Below are 21,338 nucleotides of genomic sequence, written 5' to 3' on the forward strand. Positions count from 1 at the left end.
CATGCCACTCAAGTGGCTGCCTGGCAACGTGTCTACCTGAAGGGGATCTCCTTGAAGGAGTTGATCTTTACTCCAGGTCAGACACTCTCAACATTTCCAAGGCAATGACTGATATCATACCTGCACCAAAGAGAGGAATTACAGAGCCGCCAATCAGTGGTGTATTAGCAGAAGACTGTTTCACACAGTCATCTGAATAATGTCCCGCAGCACAGAAAGCACAAGCTACAGATATGGCCTTTTTCATGTCCAGGACATCTCAAAAACAAAGTCTTCCTGGACATTGTATAATCAAAAGGCAAGTACAGTCAACCCAAAGAAAACTACAGTAGGGTACCTACCTATCATCCAGGCTTCTGCATCTGAACTTTATACACTGAACACAGTCATCAAGCAAGAGCTCCATGTCTCCAAATCAATGGAACAACAGCATGTCATTCTGACAGTGGATGAGGCTTTTTTTCCGAAGTTGCTAGAACTGAAGTGGTCAGTAGAAGAATACAAGGACGTGCTTATACCTTGCCTTGGAGGCCTTCACATTGCCATGAACTCCCTGGGTGTGATAGGACAACACATGGTTGATTCTGGCCTGAGGGCGCTATTGGTCAAGTGTGATCTTCTGGGAGCAAATGCTGCTCAGCATGTCATGGCAGGAAAGGGGTATGCACGTTCTATGAGGACCCACAAGCTTACCCTGCAGGCTCTTTGGCAACTACTACTCCCACAGCTTTACACATATCTGGATGAGGTTGATGTTAAACAGAGTTGAACTCGCAGATCTCTGCCAGTCCATAGATGCTGATCACATCCCACAAATGGTCAACAAACTGACCAAAGACCGATTCCAGCAGCCCATGAAAGAGTTTTCTGCACCACTTGGAGTAGATGACCCGAATGCTGCATTCTGGTGGGACTATATGACTATGGTCAGCATCCTACTCTGTTTCACAAGAGCGCAACGTGATGGATTGTTGGAACTCCACCAGTATGCTTTCAAACGTATGCTGCCCTTCTTCTTCAGGTACAATCATATCAACTACGCCAGATGGGGTACTGTGTACCTGGCTGAGATGTCTGCTCTCCCAAAGGAAATCCTCCTTGAGTTTAAGGCAGGCAACTTTGTAGTAAAACGCAGTGATCGACGCTTCAATCAGGTTTCAGCGGATCAAAGTACAGAGTGGCTAAACGCTACAGGAAAAAAGAGTGCAGGCCTAGAAGGTATCACCAGGATACCAACATCCCTCAGTAGATGGACACTGTCGTATAATCTGAGAACAGTCATAGCTTCTCAGACAACAGTGATGCTGAGACTGACAACAGATGATGAAGACTATGAGTACACACACACAGAGTGCACAAAGAGTAGAATGGAAAGAGATGATTTGGATGAAAGCTGAATATGTCAATCATTAAAAGAGCACAGTGTATTTCAAGATGGTGGTGACACACTCAAGAACATAATCAACAAGGACATGGTCACACCCCAGATTCAACAATCTCTGCTTGGTGCAGAACACCTTGGACAGGCACAAATGAAAGTGTTTGTGGACAAACGTCTGTGTGATACTCCAGATAGTGACCAGCACTTGGATCTGAAGTCACCCATTCGAAAGAACAAAGCCAAAACGTTTGCCTCTTTGTATGAAGGCGTGCAACTTTCCAAGAACAAGCAAAACCATCAAAGTGGACAGGCAGATTCTACAAAGGCTCATCACAGCTTTACAGAGCAGGTCGAAAGGTAGACCTGGAAAATATTCTCCAGCATGAACTCATGCCCATCCCGCCATCTCTGGCTGCAACTAACAGCAGTCTACATTCCACCAACAAATCTGTTTTAGCAAATATACTGACAAAACATATCCAAACCCCTGCAGATGTGCCCCTTCAGGAACCCAGCTGCTTTATTATTGATGGCCAAGCACTTGTAATGGGACTTGGGAAGCCACCTAACATCACAACATTCGGCCACTATACCAACAGGTTTGCTGACACAGTGTTGAAGATGGTGGAGAAGTACAATAGGGTTGATGTAGTCTTCGACAGGTACCATGACGAATCCATCAAAACAGGCACAAGAAAGAAACGTAAACAGCGCCACCGACCAGTATACAGCGAGATAGTGAATTACTCTGTTCCACTTCCAGCAGACTGGTCAAGCTTCATGGCACTGGAAGAGAACAAAGCAGATCTCGCTCAACTACTCTCAAACCATCTGATAGAACACAGCCCAGAATATGAGCCAGTGGTTGTAGTATCAGGTGGGTTTGCTGAAGCAACCACTGTCAAGTCATCAGATCCAGAACTTGAAATCTCCTCTCTGAGTGCTGACCATGAGGAGGCTGATACACGACTGATTTTGCACTGCATTCAGGCTCCAATGGACACAATAGTGGAGTCAGTGCATGACACAGACGAGCGTCTTCTACTTCTAGCACATCATGACAGAATTTGATGTACCCATCTCTACATGAAAGCTGGGACATCAAAGGATCCAAAGTATTTTCCAGTACATGACATTCGCAAGTTACTTTGTGATGATCAATTGGACACACGCATTGCCTTCCATGCCATCACTGGCTGTGATAGTGTGTCTCAGTTTAGCGGTCATGGAAAGAAAACAGCCTGGCAGGTGTTTGAGCAATATCACACAGATCTTACTGGCCTTGGGAATGGCCCTCTCACAGAAGATATTCTGAATTCAACAGAGAAATTAATCTGTAAGATGTATGGTGTGCCCGAGGTTGATACATGCAACAAAGCAAGAGTGAAGTTGTTTTGCAAAGGTCATATCATGCGTTCACACTATCAAGCGACTATCTGGAACCAAGCTCTTCTGCCACATCCTGATCTTCCTCCAGTGGATGAAATGGGATGGATGCACAAGGAAGGTCAATTAGTGCCACAGCTAATGTCTCTGCCACCTATGCCTAAAGCCTGCAGGGAGTTCACTTCATGTGGGTGTACCAAGAGATGCCTCAGCCAACGCTGCAGCTGCAGGTATGTGTATAGGGAATTGGCTAATGTTGATAATTGTGTACAAGAATGTACAAATATGATAGACTGGTAGAGTATTCCAATTTACCTGTTCTTGTACTGGTTGTAATCTATCCATTCTAATCTTCTATTATTCAAAAAGAGTCGCTTGGAATGTATAGACACATGTAACTGCAGAAAACTTGACAACACTTGCCAGAACATTGAAGAGGACTGCGAATAAGCTGTCACTGTAACTTCTACTGGCATATAGGTCAATAAATATCACCATGACCCATGGATCTTCCTGCTTTTCTATCTTATTTGGTCGACAACTTCATCACTAATGACCACCTTTTTCTCTATACTTGTGTGATTTTCAAGCTGATTATTGATACTTGATCTTGATCAGGACAGGATGTTAAATTCCCCATGTGTGAAAACCTATGAACATTTAATTAAAGGTTGTAAATTTTTGTAACTTTATTTGTTTGTACTTTTGACCTGAAAACAAAATACAAAGTAAATGTAGCCTGGTAATATCAACAATAATAGTAATAATAATAATAATAATAATAATAATAACTTAATTATGAATTAGTTAATAATAGTCCATAGTTAAAAACAAACATTTTTGCAATATCTAAGCAGTTAAATCTGCTAAGTTATCTTAAATCTGAATATGGCATTGAATTGCCCATGTAGGAAAACTTACAAAAGCACATTTATTTCATGTTTGTACCTTGTTTAGTCAAAAAGATACACAGAAACATAGACTTCAGCCTGGTGGTGGCGGCCATTTTGAATTTCTTAATTTTGAGGTATTTTGGGACACTTTTGAGCTTCATATACAGCAGATTTGGATTCAGCACACCTTAATACCCCTAGAAATGTTGTACAATATAAATAATCACAAAATTCCTTCGGGGTTCTGATTTTGTGAAAATTGACCCTTGTCTATCAATTACAACTACAGGCTCTAATCCTCTTTTGTGTGTGTGTGTGTGTGTGTGTGTGTGTGTGTGTGTGTGTGTGTGTGTGTGTGTTGTGTGTGTGTGAAATGCAGTGCTGAAGTGAAATAGTTGGGCAGTTTGATAGCCGAATTATAATAGGTTGCCTAATAAAAAAAAAAAAAAATAGGTATTATCATAATTGAGTATATTAATAGGAGAATGAGCCTAATATCACCTTGACTATCAACAGAGACATCTGCTATCGTCGATATCTCTGCCTATCGTCGATACACGATTCTATCGCCCTATTGGCAGAACCCTACCGCAGGAATGGTACAAATGGAAAATATTAGTGGTTTTGAAACCGCAAAATTTTCAAATTGCGATATGCCTTGAAACCGGTAACTGGCCCATGCCTACCCATGAATATTTTAGTCTTAAAACTCTTACCTTTTCCTCATATGGGTCTGCAGGGACATGCAACACATTTCTGACCAGCAGCAAAATTCTCTCGATCAGTAAATTATCCTCCTCGGCTCTTTGCTCCCAGTCCTAAGAAAGAAAAAAAAAAACAGGAAGAATCTCAAAACATATTTCTAATAAATCATACCATCTCACATAGATTTGATCCTCACCAGCTGTAGAAGGTTGTAGAGCGTTTCACTCAGCACAGTAAAGATCTTCTCATCTGCAAATGCCTGAAAACACAAAATAACTTTGATGTTTAAAAATATATAGGGTAAACACAGTAAAAAAATATATATATATTGGTATATGTGAGGATTTCCAGTCAGGATTTGGACCGTATCATAGTACTGAGACTGCCCTCCTTAGAGTTACAAATGACCTGCTCTTATCATCTGATCGTGGTTGTATCTCTATATTAGTTCTATTGGATCTTAGTGCTGCGTTTGACACGATTGACCACAGCATTCTTTTGCATAGACTTGAACACTTTGTTGGTATTAATGGAAGTGCATTATCTCCATTTCTTTGCGGCTCAGTGAAACACACCAATTTGATGAAATGGAACGCATAGTCAATATAAAAAAACTGGATGAGGAGTAATTTCTTACTGCCAAATTCTGGAAAAAAACAGGTGTTAATTATAGGACCTAAAAACTCTGCTTGTAATAACCTAGAACACGGTCTAAGACGTGATGGCTGCTCTGTCAATTCTTCATCATCAGTTAGGAACCTAGGTGTGCTATTTGATTGCAATCTTTCCTTAGAAAGCCACGTTTCTAGCATTTGTAAAACTGCATTTTTACATCTCAAAAATATATCTAAATTACGGCCATGTCGAATGCAGAAATGTTAATCCATGCATTTATGACCTCAAGGTTAGATTACTGTAATGCTTAATTGGGTGGTTGTTCTGCATGCTTAATAAAAAAAACTACAGCTAGTCCAAAATGCAGCAGCAAGAGTTGTTACTAGAACCAGAAAGTATGACCATATTAGCCCGGTCCTTTCAACACTGCACTAACTCCCTATCAAACATCGTACAGATTTTAAAATTTTGCTATTACTTATGAAGCCCTGAATGGTTTAGCACCTCAGTATTTGAATGAGCTCTTGTTACAAAATATTGCAAGGACCTCTACAGCCCTGAAAGACAGACAGATAGACCAGGACAACTAGAGCCCCAGATACAGATCCCCTGTAAAGACCTTGTCTCAGACGACCACAGGAAACAGACGATTCTTCTGCACAATCTGACTTTGCTGCAGCCTGAAATTGAACTGCTGATTTTGCCTGGTCAGAGGAGAACTTGCCCCCCGACTGAGCCTGGTTTCTCCCAAGGTTTTTTTCTCCATTCTGTCACAGATGAGGTTCTGGTTCCTTGCCGCTGTCGCCTCTGGCTTGCTTAGTTGAGGTCAATTCTTTTACAGCGAATGAATGACAACTCTTCCCTCTCAGTGACACAAGCTGACTTAAAGGCTCATTATGCAGCTCATTATGCAGGCCTTTATTCATGATAGTTGACGCCTACTCGCATATGACTTTTACCAACAAAAAGTGTCTTAGAACATTTAAATCAATATATTCAAGTCAAGTCAAAGTTTATTTATAGAGCACCTTTTTAAAACAGCAGGTGTTCACCAAAGTGATGCACATACAATATAAAATAAACAGTAAATCTTAAAAAAAAAAATCACACCACAATAAAATATGCAATACATACAATAATGATTTATAACACACACTTAAAGAGAACTCCTAACAGGTAACTCTCATACTTTGTTATATGCTGTACTATACAAATATGTTTTTAAATGTAATTTAAAAACAGCAAGTGAAGGTGCCAGCCTAATGTACAAAGGTAAATTATTCCAGAGTTTCAGGGCCGCTACTGCAAAGGCACGGTCACCTCTGCGCTTTAATCTTGCATTGGGGGAGACTAAAAGCAGTTGCCAAGCAGACCTAAGTGCTCTGAATGGAGCATATGGCTGTAATAGATCTGAGAGGTATTTAGGAGCAGTGTTATTTAAATGAATTATAAACTAAAAGTAAAATCTTGAAATCAATTTTAAAACGAACTGGTAACTAGTGAAGGGAAGCTAATATAGGTGTAATGTGGTCTTGTTTGCGTGTCCCTGTTAATAAACTTGCAGCCGCGTTTTGTACCCTCTTCAAACGTGTTAGAGATGCCTCACAAATGACTACATAGAGACTATTACAATAGTCTAGGCGGGTTGATATAAAAGCATGGATGACCTTCTCAAAATCAGTAAAAGATACAAATGACACTGACTTTAGATAATTGCCTAAACTGATAAAAACACTATTGATGGTACCACCAGGTCGAAACAAAATGATTTCAGTTTTATCTTCATTGAACTTTAAGAAATTGGAGGCAATCTAGGCTTCTCAACATCTCAATAATCAAGACATCTCAACAAAGGGGCTATAGAGTTTGTATTGTTTCGTTTCAAAGGCAGATAGAGTTGCGAGTCATCTGCATAACAGTGAAACGAGATGCCATGTTTCGTAAATATGGACCCTAAAGATAATATATATAAAGAAAATAAAATTGGTCCAAGAATGGAACCCTGAGGGACTCCACATACAAGAGATGCAGTAGAATACACAAATTCCCCAAGACGTACAGAGAAAGTTCTTTCACCCAGATAAGATCTAAACCTTTGTTACGCGGCACCCTTTACACCAACACAATGCTCAAGACGAGAGATCAGTATATTGTGATCTATGGTGTCAAAAGCAGCAGTAAGATCTAACAGCATAGTTACCTGTGTCAGTGGCCAATAATAAATAATTATACATTTTTAACAGGGCCGTTTCTGTGCTGTGAAGTGATTTAAAACCAGATTGATAAATTTATTGCAAACCATCCAAGTCTAGAAAGGACAGTAATTGTTTAAAATAGGGCCGGGACTCGATTAAAAAAATTAATCTAATTAATTAGAGGCTTTGTAATTAATTAATCGAAATTAATCGCATTTTAATCGCATATAAATATTTGACCTGAGAACAGTGAGAAGTCATTTTTTTTCACATGGATTTATAGTATACCATTGAATAATGACTGAATACATAAGCTTAAGCAACAAAATATTGTTTATTATTGTTCACCCAAGTTTAGCAGACAAGTGCAATTTTTGCCATGAAGTGTAGCAATAGCATATTTAGAAACAATTTAGAAATAGAACATTTCAGAAATTCAGGAAGCTTATAGGTGCTGGAACCTTCTGTAAAGTGTTTTTTTAAAGTAAACACAATACTGTCAATTACATTCAGAACATTGGAAACACTGACTATTAGAAAACATCTCTCTGTTGCTTCAGAGGCCATAACATACTAAGTCCAACTCTCAATAACCTTGGCCAAAACAATAAAGAGTTCAACATAAACTGTTGCACCAACAAAATAATACATAGTTCAACATAAAGTGTAAAGTCCACGCTAGCTGCTATATGTTTTGCGTTGAGGTGATACTTGAGGTTCGATCATGTGCTGCGGTGATATCATAGACAGTAAAAGAAATGGACACAGCGACCCCATTGGAACTCAATTGAGACAAATGAAGCCCAGTTTTAGCGTTTTTAGCACTTCCGTTTCTGACGCGCAGACTCAAACGAAGCTTGACGACGTCAGCAACCTTTCTGCCAGATGTAAATCTTCTAAGTGGCTGTGCGTTCAAACTGCCATCGTTAATCTTGCAGAGACGGCGAGCTTGAGCGGGGAGTTCTTTGGCGTGAGTGAGCAGGAGTAAGTATTCTGATTAATTATTTTGTATAGTATTTTAAAATGTAACGCCAGTACGCCATATTAAGTTAATTGCTTGCGAGCTTCTCCTCCTGTCTCTACGGTAATGCGACAGAGAGCCGAGTGGTTATGACGCAATCGTTAGCCTATTTTTTACAAAAACTGTTTATACGGGGCCATAATGTAACATAGAAGGTAATGGAGCCCTTTATACATTGTCGTGTATCTTTAGAAATAAATAATGGACAAACGGAGTCTTTAAACGCCTCAGATGTAAAGTTATTCGCTGTCAAAGTGACGCCAAAATGAATGGGAGTCAATGGGAATGCTAACGCAAGTGAAGTTCTGCTAAAAGATGGCAGCCCCCACCCGACTTCAACTTCCGGTCGAGTTCCTTGCCCCTTGGGTGATATGCGAACGCTAGTTGGTGCTCCAGTATTATCGGTCCCGCCGAAACTCATCCAGTGAGAAACGTTCCGCGGTGCAAAAATAAATTATAAAAAATGCGGGAAATTTTTTTCTGTAATTAATTAATCTTAATTAACGCGTTATTTTTTGTGTAATTAATTAATCTCAATTAACGCGTTAAAGTCCCGGCCCTAGTTTAAAAACAACTTTTTCCGATATTTTGGAAAGAAACAGGAGTTTCGAAATGGGCCTAAAATTAACAAGAACCGATGAATCCAGGTCGGGTTTTTTCATCAGTGGTTCCACTATTGCATGTTTAAAATGTAGGGGTACAACTCCATGAATGAGACTACTATTTACAATCATTAGTATTTTAGGGCCAAGGGTTTCAAAAACCTTTTTTAGGAAATCTGGGGAAATAATGTCTGTGGGACAAACAGATGGATTCATTTTGTCAATATATGTCTTTTAAACAAGCAAGAGACACTGGCTCAAACTGATTAAAAACAAAGGAGCACACAGAGAAAGAAGACATATCAGCACAAGGGTGAACAATATTGGCTCTAACAGTCACAATCTTGTCATTTAAAAACTGCAAAAAGTTTTCACATGTTTCTTTGGAAAATTCCAAACTCATTTGTTGAGATGTATTTAAAACAGAATTAATAGTGTTGAACAGAACACAAGGTTTATGAGAATTATTTGCGATGACATTTGAGAAATACCTTGACTTTTCCATTTTTACAGTTTTTTTATATTTAAACAAGCTGTCTTTCAAGATCTCAGACGAAACCCGCAGCCTATCTTTTTTCCACTGGCGTTCCGCTCTCCTGCACTCATGCCTAGCAGCACGGGTAATGTCATTTAGCCACGGTTCAGATTTTGGCTTAGCACGAATAGTCCTGAAAGGGGCAACAATGTCCAGTGCATTCTGACAAGAAGCATAAAACAATGATGTTAACTCATCAGTATTATAATGCTGAGTGGACACTGAGAATGCCATATTTGTGCTTTTAAAAACATCAGTAAACCGTTCTGCAGTTAAAGAGTTAAATGAGCGACAGCGACGAGCAGGAGCACATGGTTTAGGACAACAGAAACAAGAAATCTCGAATAACACAGGCATGTGGTCAGAAAAAGTAGCACTGCCCAGCATTTTTCATGGGCCAGCCGCCCGCTCTATGCGTTTTTCCCGCTCGCACTGTTACCATAGGTGATCAAGCGAGTCAGGTAGAACTCTGTGCTCCTCGTGGCACCGCTCTGGAGGAACAAGGTTTGGTTTCCAGAGCTGATGCAGCTAGTGAGCACAACCCCACGTCCGATTCCGGTCTCAACCCAGGGGCGACTTATGGGCAATGCACGTCTGGGCCATCAATGGGTACCCACGGACCTCTCAGAGGCAGTGTTGAAAACTATTACACAGGCGAGAGCACTTTCTACTAGAAGACTTTACCCTTCAAAGTGGTCAGTGTTTTCCGGCTGGTGCATGGACTGTAGCATTGTGGAAATTCTCTCCTTCCTAAAGGAGCTGTTTGGAGAAGGGCAGGTCCCCATATCAACATTTGTCTATGCTTGCCCAGCCACTGGGAAGGAACGATCTCATCATTAATTTCTTGAGAGATGCTAGGAGATTAATCCCTCTCCCTGGCCCCTCTGGCTCCGTTCTGGGACCTCTCCACAGTCCTGGACGCTATGAAGGGCGGCCCCTTCGAACCGCTGCAGTCCGTGGATTTGCGGTATCTTTAATTTAAGACCGCTCTCCTTGTGGCTCTCACCTCAGTCAAGTGAGCGGGTGACCTGCACATGCTCTCTGTGAGTGCTACGTGTATGGAGTTCTGACTTAACGACTCTAAAGTCATTCTCAAACCGAGACACGGTTATGTCCCCAAAGTGCCTTCCATTCCGTTCAGCGCACAAATCATTTCACTGTCAGCTTTTCCAAGATCTGATAGTGAGGGCGATGTGAACCTCCTCTGCCCGCTCAGGGTGCTGAGTATATATGTCGGACGGTCTTCTGCTTTCAGACAGTCAGAGAAGCTCTTTTGGTGGCCGCACTAAGAGGCTAACCACCTCGAAACAGAACCTATCCGGGTGGATAGTTGACATTATCCCTCTGGCTTGTAAGTCTTAGGTTCTTTGCTGCCCACTGGGAATTAGAGCTCATTCCACAAGAAGCATGGCATCCTCATGGGCATGGCCCAGTGGAGTTTCACTCCAAGACATTTGTATGATGGCAGGCTGGGCCTCCCCATCTACATACATAAGGTTCTATAACCTGGAAGGTTCCTGCCTTGAAGGTTAGACGTTGTCAGTCTAGGTGTAATATCCACCGATATGCCCAACTCAGCATCGTGCAGTGTTTTATGAGCGTTCTGCTAGCACGGGTCTAAGACTAACAGATCAGGCTGACATAGGTCCGCCCTGAATGTAATTCTACTATCATATCTGTGCATCTGGCTCAGATGTCCAACTGATGTTAGCCTTGCTTTTATGCAGTTCAGGCAGACTCATGTCGTTCCTGACTGTTATACTGTGATAAGCACCCATGTCCTTTGTCATATTATATTCTCAGACCCAAGTTCATTGGTCCAGATTTACCCACTATTATGCATAACCCGGGCACATGCCCTTGGGAATATATGTGTGGACATTAAGCACGCATGGCATTTTACATTGGGTTCCCATAATGTAAGCTAGCTTACGCAACAAAAAAAGAATTGAGAATTCTAGTGTTAGAGCCTCATTTTAAATAAAAATAAAACTAATAAATGCATATGTTAGAAGGTCATTATAATAAATTTAAAGAAAACGTAGAAAGAATAAAGAATGCTAGTGTTAAAGGTAGGAATGTAACGATATGACATTTTTTAGCCGATACCGATAATTCTTTAAATATGAAAGCTGATAACCAATATGTTGGCCGATAGATGTAAATCCACATTTTTACATAATTTTTCAGAGCCTGATTACCAAAAAAGTCTCACCATTAAAAGGCATTAAATGCTTCAACATAAATCAAACATAAAGCAGCCTTACAAATAAATAAAATACTGCTTAAATAATGGAAAAAAGTTACCGGACAACATTGTGTAAAAAAAAATATAGCGATAGTCAAAATCATTAAATATTGTCATTATTATGAGTATTTGGCATTTCCAATTATTATAGACCTGTTACTTTCTGGTATTTTCTTATTATTCCGCGATGCTCTCGTTCTGATCAGTGAAGTCTGTTGTGCTCTCAGTGCTGTGCTATACGGGAGCGCGCGCTCTTCCGGCAGACGTGCCCTCAGGACCCTTATAAGGAAATTCCGCTCCATCTAACGTCACACAGAGCCATACTCGTTAAAAACCTTCCCGAAACTTGTGACAAACTCACCGCATGCGGTAAGTAGTATTTTTGGAACAGAAATACTCCTTCAAACATACAACTTAATTTTTGAAACTTTGTCCATGTTTAGCATGGGAATCCAACTCTTTAACAGTGTAAAAAACTCAGTATGCATGAAATAGCATTTCCAATTATTATAGACCTGTTACTTTCTGGTATTTTCTTATTATTAGCTTAATTTTATTATTGAATTAATAATACAATTAATTTGCTTTGCAACAATTCCATAGTGCATCACTGCATAAATGACACACTGTGACTTTCAGCCTGTGAGAAAAAAAAAAAAAAAAAAGCCTATTAGCTTAGACTACTCTTTTCTCTACAATTTTCTCAATGCCACCGTCAGTTGGTATTTACTGGCTCGACTTCATGATTTAAAACAGAAGTACGCGATTTCCAATATTGCAATGCATTGCAACTCGAATAGTCAGATATGTCGTGAACATGCTCTTGGCTCTTCCTGTAAAAAGGTGCTGAAACACGGGAAATAAAACCAAATAATTCACAACTTTTTTTTACGGTAATATTCTCTTTATAATATTGTTTTTATGACATTCCCAATTTAGTTATTAATGTTTATTAAACATAAATACAATATTACAACTTATATACTAGGGCTGCACGATAATGGTTAAAATGATAATCACGATTATTTTGATTAAAATCCTAATCACGATTATTAAAGGGGGGGTGAAATGCTCGTTTTCACTCAATATCCTGTTAATCTTGAGTACCTATAGAGTAGTACTGCATCCTTCATAACTCCAAAAAGTCTTTAGTTTTATTATATTCATAAGAGAAAGATAGTCTGTACCAATTTTTCCCGGAAAAACATGACCGACTGGAGGCGTGACGTGTGGGCGGAGCTAAAGAATCACGAGCAACAGTAGGCTTTTGCGTTGAGCGCGTCTGGAAGCTGTGACACCGTTAGGACAAAACCAACCAAAACAAACCATGGCTAACAGTCAGATTCAGCGTATATTTATGATCCAGAATCAGATCCAGAGGCTGAAATTGAACAAGAGCAGCATCAGCAATCAGTCTCTATGTGGTATGTACTGAAACTGTATATATTTGCTTAGCGGTTTTGGAAAATGACTAAGTTCCACTTTGTCGTCTTTTTTTTTTTTTTAAGCTGTACATGTGGAAAGTGCAGTTTGATGACAACATCGCATGTTGTTTACTTGATGTGCTTACACGCTAATAGCTAAGTTAACAACACAGAGATATTTGAAGCAGTTTTACTCACCGCATGCGGTTCCAACACACGATCGTGACCCTTTTTCGTTGGGACTGCATTATCCTTAAGAAATAAACGATGTGCAAATCCGGCGTCAAACTGGACCTTGTTTGTAAAACAAGCATCTTCGAAATGCAGGGAACAAACAAAAACACTCGCACTGCTCCGTTGATGCTCTGTAAAAATAAACTCCATCCACTGGTCCCTTAATGCTGTTTTTCTTTTGGTAATCTTTGCAGGGTTGTCTTGCCCTGGCAACCAAAAACACACTCCTTTTGTGACATTCCGCGACGCTCTCATTCTGATCAGTGAAGTCTGTTGTGCTCTCAGTGCTGTGCTATACGGGAGCGCGCGCTCTTCCGGCAGACGTGCCCTCAGGACCCTTATAAGGAAATTCCGCTCCATCTAACGTCACACAGAGCCATACTCGTAAAAAACTTTCCGAAACTTGTGACAAACTCACCGCATGCGGTAAGTAGTATTTTTGGAACAGAAATACTCCTTCAAACATACAACTTAATTTTTGAAACTTTGTCCATGTTTAGCATGGGAATCCAACTCTTTAACAGTGTAAGAAACTCAGTATGCATGAAATAGCATTCCACTCCCCCCTTTAATAACGATTATTCTATACTGCTAAACAAATAGCTTGCGAAAAAGCACACACTGGCTATATGACACTTTAATGTAAGCAGAATATCACTGTGGAGATTTCGCTAAACTCGCATGTTTTCATCATCAGTGCTTGTTCCGCCATCAGTGAGCGCACACAGGGTTACCAGATTGCACAAATTAAATAAAACATAGGGCAGAAAGTGTATCTTTAAAGGAGAAAAGCTCCGTTGAGGCTTAAAGCTCTTAACATCTGGCAACCACAAGCATGAACGCTATTGAAGACTTGGCAAATTAAAAACAACGTTTCAGGATAAATAACGAGACGGCCAATATAGTGACGATTATTTTTAATTAATCGAGAAAGGTGGATATCGTTATAAAGTTTAAAATAAGATTAATCGTGCAGCCCTATTATATACATACAAAAATAAATGCACACGTGAACTCAAACTAAGTTAAGTGCTAATCTGAATGTTTAACTTCTGTTGTAGATGCGCTCTTGGCTCTTCCCGCAACAACGCGCTGAAACACGGAAACCAAACCGAAATAATTCATAACGTTTTATTATAATAGTGTTCTCATTTTAATGTTATATATATGACAATCTCAATCAGTTAATGTTGTAAGCTTCTGTTTGAGCTGCGTGCGCGGAGCTAAAGATGATCAGCAGTAAACTGATGAGCTATTAATCCTCTATAGGCACAACAATCTGATTTATATGCATAATATAAACTATTACAATGTACAATTACACAAAAGACTGTAAATACACAAGTGAACTTAACTGCTAGTTGTGTGGATCCGTTGATCTCAGCCAAATTCTCTTGGTTCCAAAACGATAACAGAAAAATTTACATTTATCGGCTGATATCGATATGGTGGACGATATATCATGCATCCCTAGTTAAAGGCTATTTTCCTTTTAAATAAAACAAGTTGTTAGAATATAAATAGAATAAAGAGTTCTAGATTAGATGGTCAAATGAAGATGAAATATGTATTTTCAGCCGTTTCTTGAAAATGATTAAGCATGATTGAGCTGGACAGGTCATTCCACCAGGAGGGAACAGTAAATGAAAAAGTCTTATCACAGGTTGAATGCAAAATTTTTCATTCTTATTTTCCGCTTAACAGATCCTGAGCTCACTGACAAGTATCTTATCTTGCAACATGTGCTCCCTTTACTATGGAAGCCCGTTTTCACCAGTAAATAAAAATAAAACGATTGCAAGGTAACTGCAAATTTTTATCTCAAAAAGTAAAAATTGTGAGTTTTTATCTCACAACTATGACTTTATAACTCACAATTCTGATAAGCTAGAATTGCGCGATAAAGTCAGAATTGTGAGATAAAAAGTCGCAATTACTTAGATTTATTTTTTATTCTGTGGCGGAAACAGGTTTCTTTTGGAAAGACAAATGAAGTACTTTTGCTTTATCGATGAAACACAGCATCACACACAGCAGGCTAGAGTGAAGGGTGGCAGGCTTGAGAACAGCACGGCTGGCAGATTCAATGAAGGAGCTTGTGGTAACCACATGTGTTGACTCCAGGCTGGATGCTTTGTCCACGGTGAAAGCCAATCCTGGAATCCACAGCGCAAAGTTGATGTACTTTCCCAGTGACTGCAGGCTGCTCCTTTTGTCGAATGTGCCGGCTGCCCCATTCTCTAGTCTGCTGCCACACACTCAAGCCCGCTGTGTGTGACGCTGTTTTGAAACTACTTAATTTGGCCTTCAAAAAGAGTAGACGACTAGAAATCAGTGATAAAGTTGTATTTACAACACTGTTCCAGAACAGTTCAACCCAAATATTCAGATGTGTGTAATGCATTTTATGGAGGACTGTTTCCTGATCCTGCACTGTAAAAAATGAATCATGGGTCTTGTAATTTTCATCAAAAAAATTAAGGTGGTAATTAAAAATAATGTGTGGATTTCATTAAAGAAATTGTGATTCAGTGTTGTATAGAAAATAATGAGGACTTTTTACTAATAAAACCAAGAGATGCGTTTTCCTCAGTTTGTTTTAGGAGACTTAAGCAGTTTTGGTGCTTGAATTGGGGAACTGATTAAACTAAAATAATTAAGGAAAGAAGGCTGCCTATTTAATTTAAGTGAATTAGCTCAATTTTGCAGTTTTATTTTATAGGTGATTGTTAGTTCCCAGCATGCTTTGCATATGGCTGGATATGGAGAGTAAATTTTGAAATTAAATGTTTTTGAGTGAAGGGAGGCATCTATTAATGTTTAATGTTCAGTTACATTTGACATTTGTAAGAGTTTCTCTTACATTGAAGTTTCCATTGCACAGTGCAATCATTACCACTGTGCAGAAGAGTAGAGCTTGTAGTTATGGATACTACTCTTCTAAGGCATTAAACATTGTTTAATGAGCAGTAGCCTTGCTAGTGCTAGTGCAGTACTTTCCAGTATTTCTCAAGTATTTTCCTATTTGAGCTGATTGGCTGTATACAGTCTTGTAAATGTATAAAATAACAAAATACAAACAGATCTCATTTAAAATCACAGACTTTTGAGAATAAACTTAAAATAAATGAGCACATTTCCCTAATTATATTAAATTTATTGTGCCATAGACTAAATAATTTAGGAATTTTTACTTAATTTGTGTAAATTTCACAAAAAAAAAAACAACCTTAAGATCTACTTAAATATAATACGTGTAATATTGTTACCATAATTTTTTTAAGCAGATAGCATGTAATATTTTTTACAGTGTGGAAGAGTAGACTACAATGCCGGCTGTTCTGATTCACAGTCCCTAAGTATCTTGTTTATATTTAAAGAATTTGCAACTGATGATTCAAATGCGAATTCTGAGCAATGTATAGAGCTTGTTTGCCATTTCTCCAATCACAAATGGAGACGTGGTTATATGTTTACGCGGCGCCATGCAACACTATAATCTGTAATTAAGTCCCCACCGGATGTAACAAATGGCTCGTTTGTAATGGGTTTTATTGTTTTTCTCTTGTGGTGCAGATGTCTGATCGGGACACGTCATCACAGTATGGCAAGGGGCATAACATTTCCATCAAACACTTGAGGTATCCAGCCAATGACAACGCACTGGATAGCTGACCAATCAGAGCACACCTCGCATTTCAGACCTATGAGCTTTTTAAAAAGATGCACCGTTTCAGAGAGGCAAGACATAGAGGAGAAACAATAATTTACAGTATGTGGAAAATAATGTTTTTTGTGTGTTTTTTTATGTCTTTTTTACCTTAAACCGCATAAATATTTCATTACACCAAATTCAACAAAAAAGGTTATTTTTAGCAACATCTTAGCATTGAGCATATCCTCAGGCTTTCATGTGTTAAGGCCTGTTCATACAAAGGATAACTATAACAAAGATATTGTTTTAAAAAATTATTATAGTAATTTAAGATAAGAATAGCAGATAAACTGAAAAGAATAGCAGTAAGTAGTCCATACCACAACTATAATAATAATGGCCCAGAGGAACAATATTGCTGGAATCAATTTCAAAATGATTTTTTGCTTGCTTATAATAACCAAAACATTTTGGTGCCTTGGTGTAGACAAGTGGCTTTTAAAGTATGGGGTGCACCCACAAAAGATGCTATTGTGAACTTGCAACTCACCTTCAACAGTAGGACTGAAACTAATAGTCGACATGGTGCACAATAAAAAAAATATATATATTTTTTTTCAAAGGTCCTGGATCCTCCCTCAGAGTGGCACAGTTGAATGAGAGGCTCATTATGCAGCTCATTATGCAGGCCTTTGTCTTCTCAGGTGTAAATCACAATGATATTCATGATAGTTGACGCCTACTCGCATATGACTTTTACCAACAAAAAGTGTCTTAGAAAATTTAAATCAATATATTGTTTTCTGTGAATGAGTAAACAAGATGATTTTCACATAATTTAGAAAGAAAAATTCTAGGCTACAAGCTCCAGTTCTCAACTTTTCCGGCAACCAATTTTATGTATGTGTTTATTGCCTTATTCAAGTGACTTAACATTTTTAGTTTTTCACTAACCATGCATAACATTTTTTTTCTCAAAAATACAATCATGTACATGCATGCATTTCACATATTATTATAGCCCAGTTTGTGCTGATTACAGTGATATTAGACTTTACCCATTTAGATATTTATAAGAAACTGAAAAAAGCACAAATATCAAGGCATGACAAAACTTCTCCAGGCCCCAAAAATACCCTTAGACTCCAGAGGGTTAAATGGGGAAATTACCATAAAAGTTTGAGAACCATTGGTGTAGAAGCTAATATAGTTATTGTCCTTTGTGTGAATGGGATTCTATACCTCTTTATAGGCCTGAAGGTATGACATCACTTGGAGGAAGTGATGTCGGAATGCTGGATCATCAGGAACTTTTCCAAAGCAGAGCAGTGCTGGCTGGGTCAGGTTAACCATTAGCCTGAGAAGCATTTGAAACAGTTATGTGTTATAACATGATCATTACATAACTTGATAGTTGTAATAATTTGTTATTAGAATAGCAGCTATTTTACAGATTTTATACAGAAATATTTTATCAAAAAACAATGAGCTTAAACACCTGATACAGGCATCAAAGAGCAGTTTGTCCTGCGTGTGCTGGGTGATGATGGGTAATAGGTCATTCTGAAGTATCTGTCCAGCTCCCAGCTGCTGTCTGATGTCTCTTGTGTCATCCTCATGTCTCAAGTATCGAATCAGGTCCTTCACACTCTCTATAATAAATAAATCACAAACATGATGAGTGTGTCATAGGATACAATTATCATATTCAAAATACATAATTTAGAAGACAAAATGCATAAAATATTTTCCTGATATTCCTGCTGTAAAGCAGGTTTGACTTAAACGTTTAAGCATTACCAAGGCAGTCCGGTTCTTTGTGGTAAACATCTCCTTCCAGATAACCCAGTGCACTGCATGTTGCCAATAACTCACAGTTCATCATGAACAAGTCCATACAGCGGTCCAATCTGAGAGAAAATGTGGTCCAAATCTAAAAATAAATGATAAAGATACAAAAAAGACTTTTGTTAATGTCATGACAGGACAGATACAGCTCAGCTCAAGTTTGATTTGAATTTATTTCTGATTTGACAGTTGTAACAATTCTAGAAAATCAGAATTTCAATTTACTAGTAATGTTTTTTTTTTTTTTTTTTTTATAAGGGCAATAACCCTATTGAGACCAGCCATTATCTTTTTTTCTACTCAGAATAAAAAGTAAATGGCAAAATGTGTTTTTTTTGTTTTGTTTTTTTTATCCCACAGGGGGCAGTTACAACAGGGGCAATCACAAATCAAAACATAAAATCTTGCTGGTCTTTAATGGTTATGGCTGCTTTGCACTAAAAAACTAAAATTTACATTTTGCAAAGGTCTTTAAAAGAGACAATTTATGTAAAATGTAGTTATAAGTACAGATCAATATTAAGAGTTAATATAATGCAACCTGATGTAATAATTAAATTATTTAACTACTATTCTGTATTTAAAAAAGACAAATGCCTTCCATTGACCTGCAACTGATAACCATACTAAATCTGTAAAATATGTAATTGTGATATCACACACCATGACTGGAGGAGAAAAATCCTTCCATTTAATGACATGCAAAAACTACTCCGCAAAGAGCACAATATTTGTACATTGCCTGTAAATTAAATTTACTTCAGTCATACTATGTCATCCCATGAGTCAAGTAACACATGCAGTACAAATTACTACTTATGTAACTGTACAAATCCCTGTGTGTAGACTATAGACTGTATAAAAACGGTGTAGACCCATTTTTAGAGAGAGGTTTTCACACACTATAGCAGTGGTTCATAACTACGATCATCACTACATAGTGGCAACAAGAAGTACTGCAGACTCTTAAATCACATTCAAAACTGTCTAAATGTCACTGAATTGGATAACTAAATTAAATTAAGTGGCATCAAACAAACAGTAAGTCATTTAGTAACATTCATGACAATTTAACTGTGACTTAAATGTCTTAATAAATTAGGGGACCACTGTATCGCTTCATCCGATTTGAGTATGCATGTTTGCAGCTGCTGCCACAATAAACACTTCCTGAAACACACAAAAAACCGGCCTTGGAAGCTATATTGGTATAAGATCTTTAATGTTAAGTTAGTGATAGATGTTTATCTAAATGCACACAAAATTTTACATCAGATTTTAAATTACACTCTCCTGTAGTTAAGCAATATTTGCGCAACATGTAATAATAATAAACAATGAATGCATAAAAGTACGCTACAGCATAACTTATCACTGTTTTATGTTAAAATATCTAACGTTACGTTAGTTATCAAGGACACTCATACATACCAGACCATGTGTCAGATCTTCCTACGATCACCAATCTATAAATCTGTAACACTAAAAAGAGTGTTTTTAATATATCCGCACGTAGTCAATCGTTTATCAGTAGTCATAAATAATCTGAAATCAACTGAATCTTCCAAAAGTTGTCATGATTAAGTGCGACAAAGCATCTAAGCGAACATCGTAGAAAGGCGCGCTCCTCAAAACGGAAATGACGCCAGACCATGGCACCATACGTACTTAAAGGAGCCTCGGCTTTATCCATAGGTTTCATGTTTCATGGCTGCAATCCTGTCGGTTTTTTTTTTTATGCACTTCACTTGCACAGTTTTTTTATTCAAAAATTATACAAATATTTATACAATACAACTCGCAACAAGTACAAAAACAAATAAACATTCATAACAATATTTAAAGTGAAACAATTCATGCCATGGGTAAAAAATTACAACAATTTTAAGTAACAAAAAGCTTCATAGCTTCATTGTTTTTTTTGTTCTTACTTAAGTTGTCTTGAAAAGTCAACTTTCTATTTAAAGAGCAGGTCATGTGGGTTTGATAATATATATGTTTTGCAGTTTATGTAGCTATCATTAAATTAAAACATTCTGCAACATTTTAATTAAAAAAACTGCATGATAAATAAAGATTCATTCTGCGTCTCATTTTGGAGAAATACATAATAAAGGCCTTTATTATGTATATCTATGGCTGCACCAGTCCAGTTGTTGGCGGTAAATGTACCAAAAGTTGGTTTGCCATCCGCCATAAAAAGTCAGAAGAAGAAGAAGGTGGCTTTTGAAAGCTGCAGATTGGAGAAATATAATCAAACTTCCAAACGTAACGATAGGAGAATTAGACAAAAAATGTGACAACAGATATTTAAATAAAACTTTCAAAGGATATATAGTTATATCATGATTAAGATAGGAAGATAAAACTTAAAATATTAGATAATCAAACATTGAAACATTGAACATTGAAAATGACCATTTGCACCCAAAGTAAAAGAAATGCAATTTAAAATTCTTAACAACTAATATCCATCTGCGGAGACACTGAGGGGCAGATTTGGTTTTGAAGTAGACCCTTGTGACTTTTGTCATGAAAACCCAGAATGAACAGAGCATTTATTCTTCCTTTGCTTAGTTAGTAGGATAACCAGATG

General features: G+C 38.0%; 1 protein-coding gene across 1 annotated transcript; it reads right to left on the minus strand.

Annotated features, from left to right (window-relative positions):
* Window positions 1–4,286: 4,286 nt before the first annotated feature.
* Window positions 4,287–20,391, minus strand: LOC128022708 (protein timeless homolog). The gene is made up of 6 exons (XM_052610506.1): window positions 20,174–20,391; window positions 18,695–18,827; window positions 18,393–18,546; window positions 18,137–18,251; window positions 4,562–4,624; window positions 4,287–4,478 (listed from the first exon to the last, which is right to left on the minus strand). The coding sequence occupies exons 2-6, from the start codon at window positions 18,789–18,791 to the stop codon at window positions 4,302–4,304; spliced, it is 606 nt and encodes a 201-aa protein (XP_052466466.1). The 5' UTR covers window positions 18,792–18,827; window positions 20,174–20,391; the 3' UTR covers window positions 4,287–4,301.
* Between the last annotated feature and the right edge of the window lie 947 nt (window positions 20,392–21,338).

Source organism: Carassius gibelio, chromosome A11 (assembly GCF_023724105.1).
Source record: "Carassius gibelio isolate Cgi1373 ecotype wild population from Czech Republic chromosome A11, carGib1.2-hapl.c, whole genome shotgun sequence".
Taxonomy (NCBI): Eukaryota; Metazoa; Chordata; class Actinopteri; order Cypriniformes; family Cyprinidae; genus Carassius; species Carassius gibelio.

Excerpts from the sequence above, each read along its gene's own strand:
- LOC128022708 (XM_052610506.1), bottom strand. The coding sequence starts at position 18,791 with ATGGACTTGTTCATGATGAACTGTGAGTTATTGGCAACATGCAGTGCA. Across the intron at positions 18,547-18,694 it reads CAAAGAACCGGACTGCCTTG|AGAGTGTGAAGGACCTGATT; the intron begins GTAATGCTTAAA and ends TATTTATTATAG. Across the intron at positions 4,625-18,136 it reads ACCTTCAGGCCTATAAAGAG|GCATTTGCAGATGAGAAGAT; the intron begins GTATAGAATCCC and ends TTGTGTTTTCAG.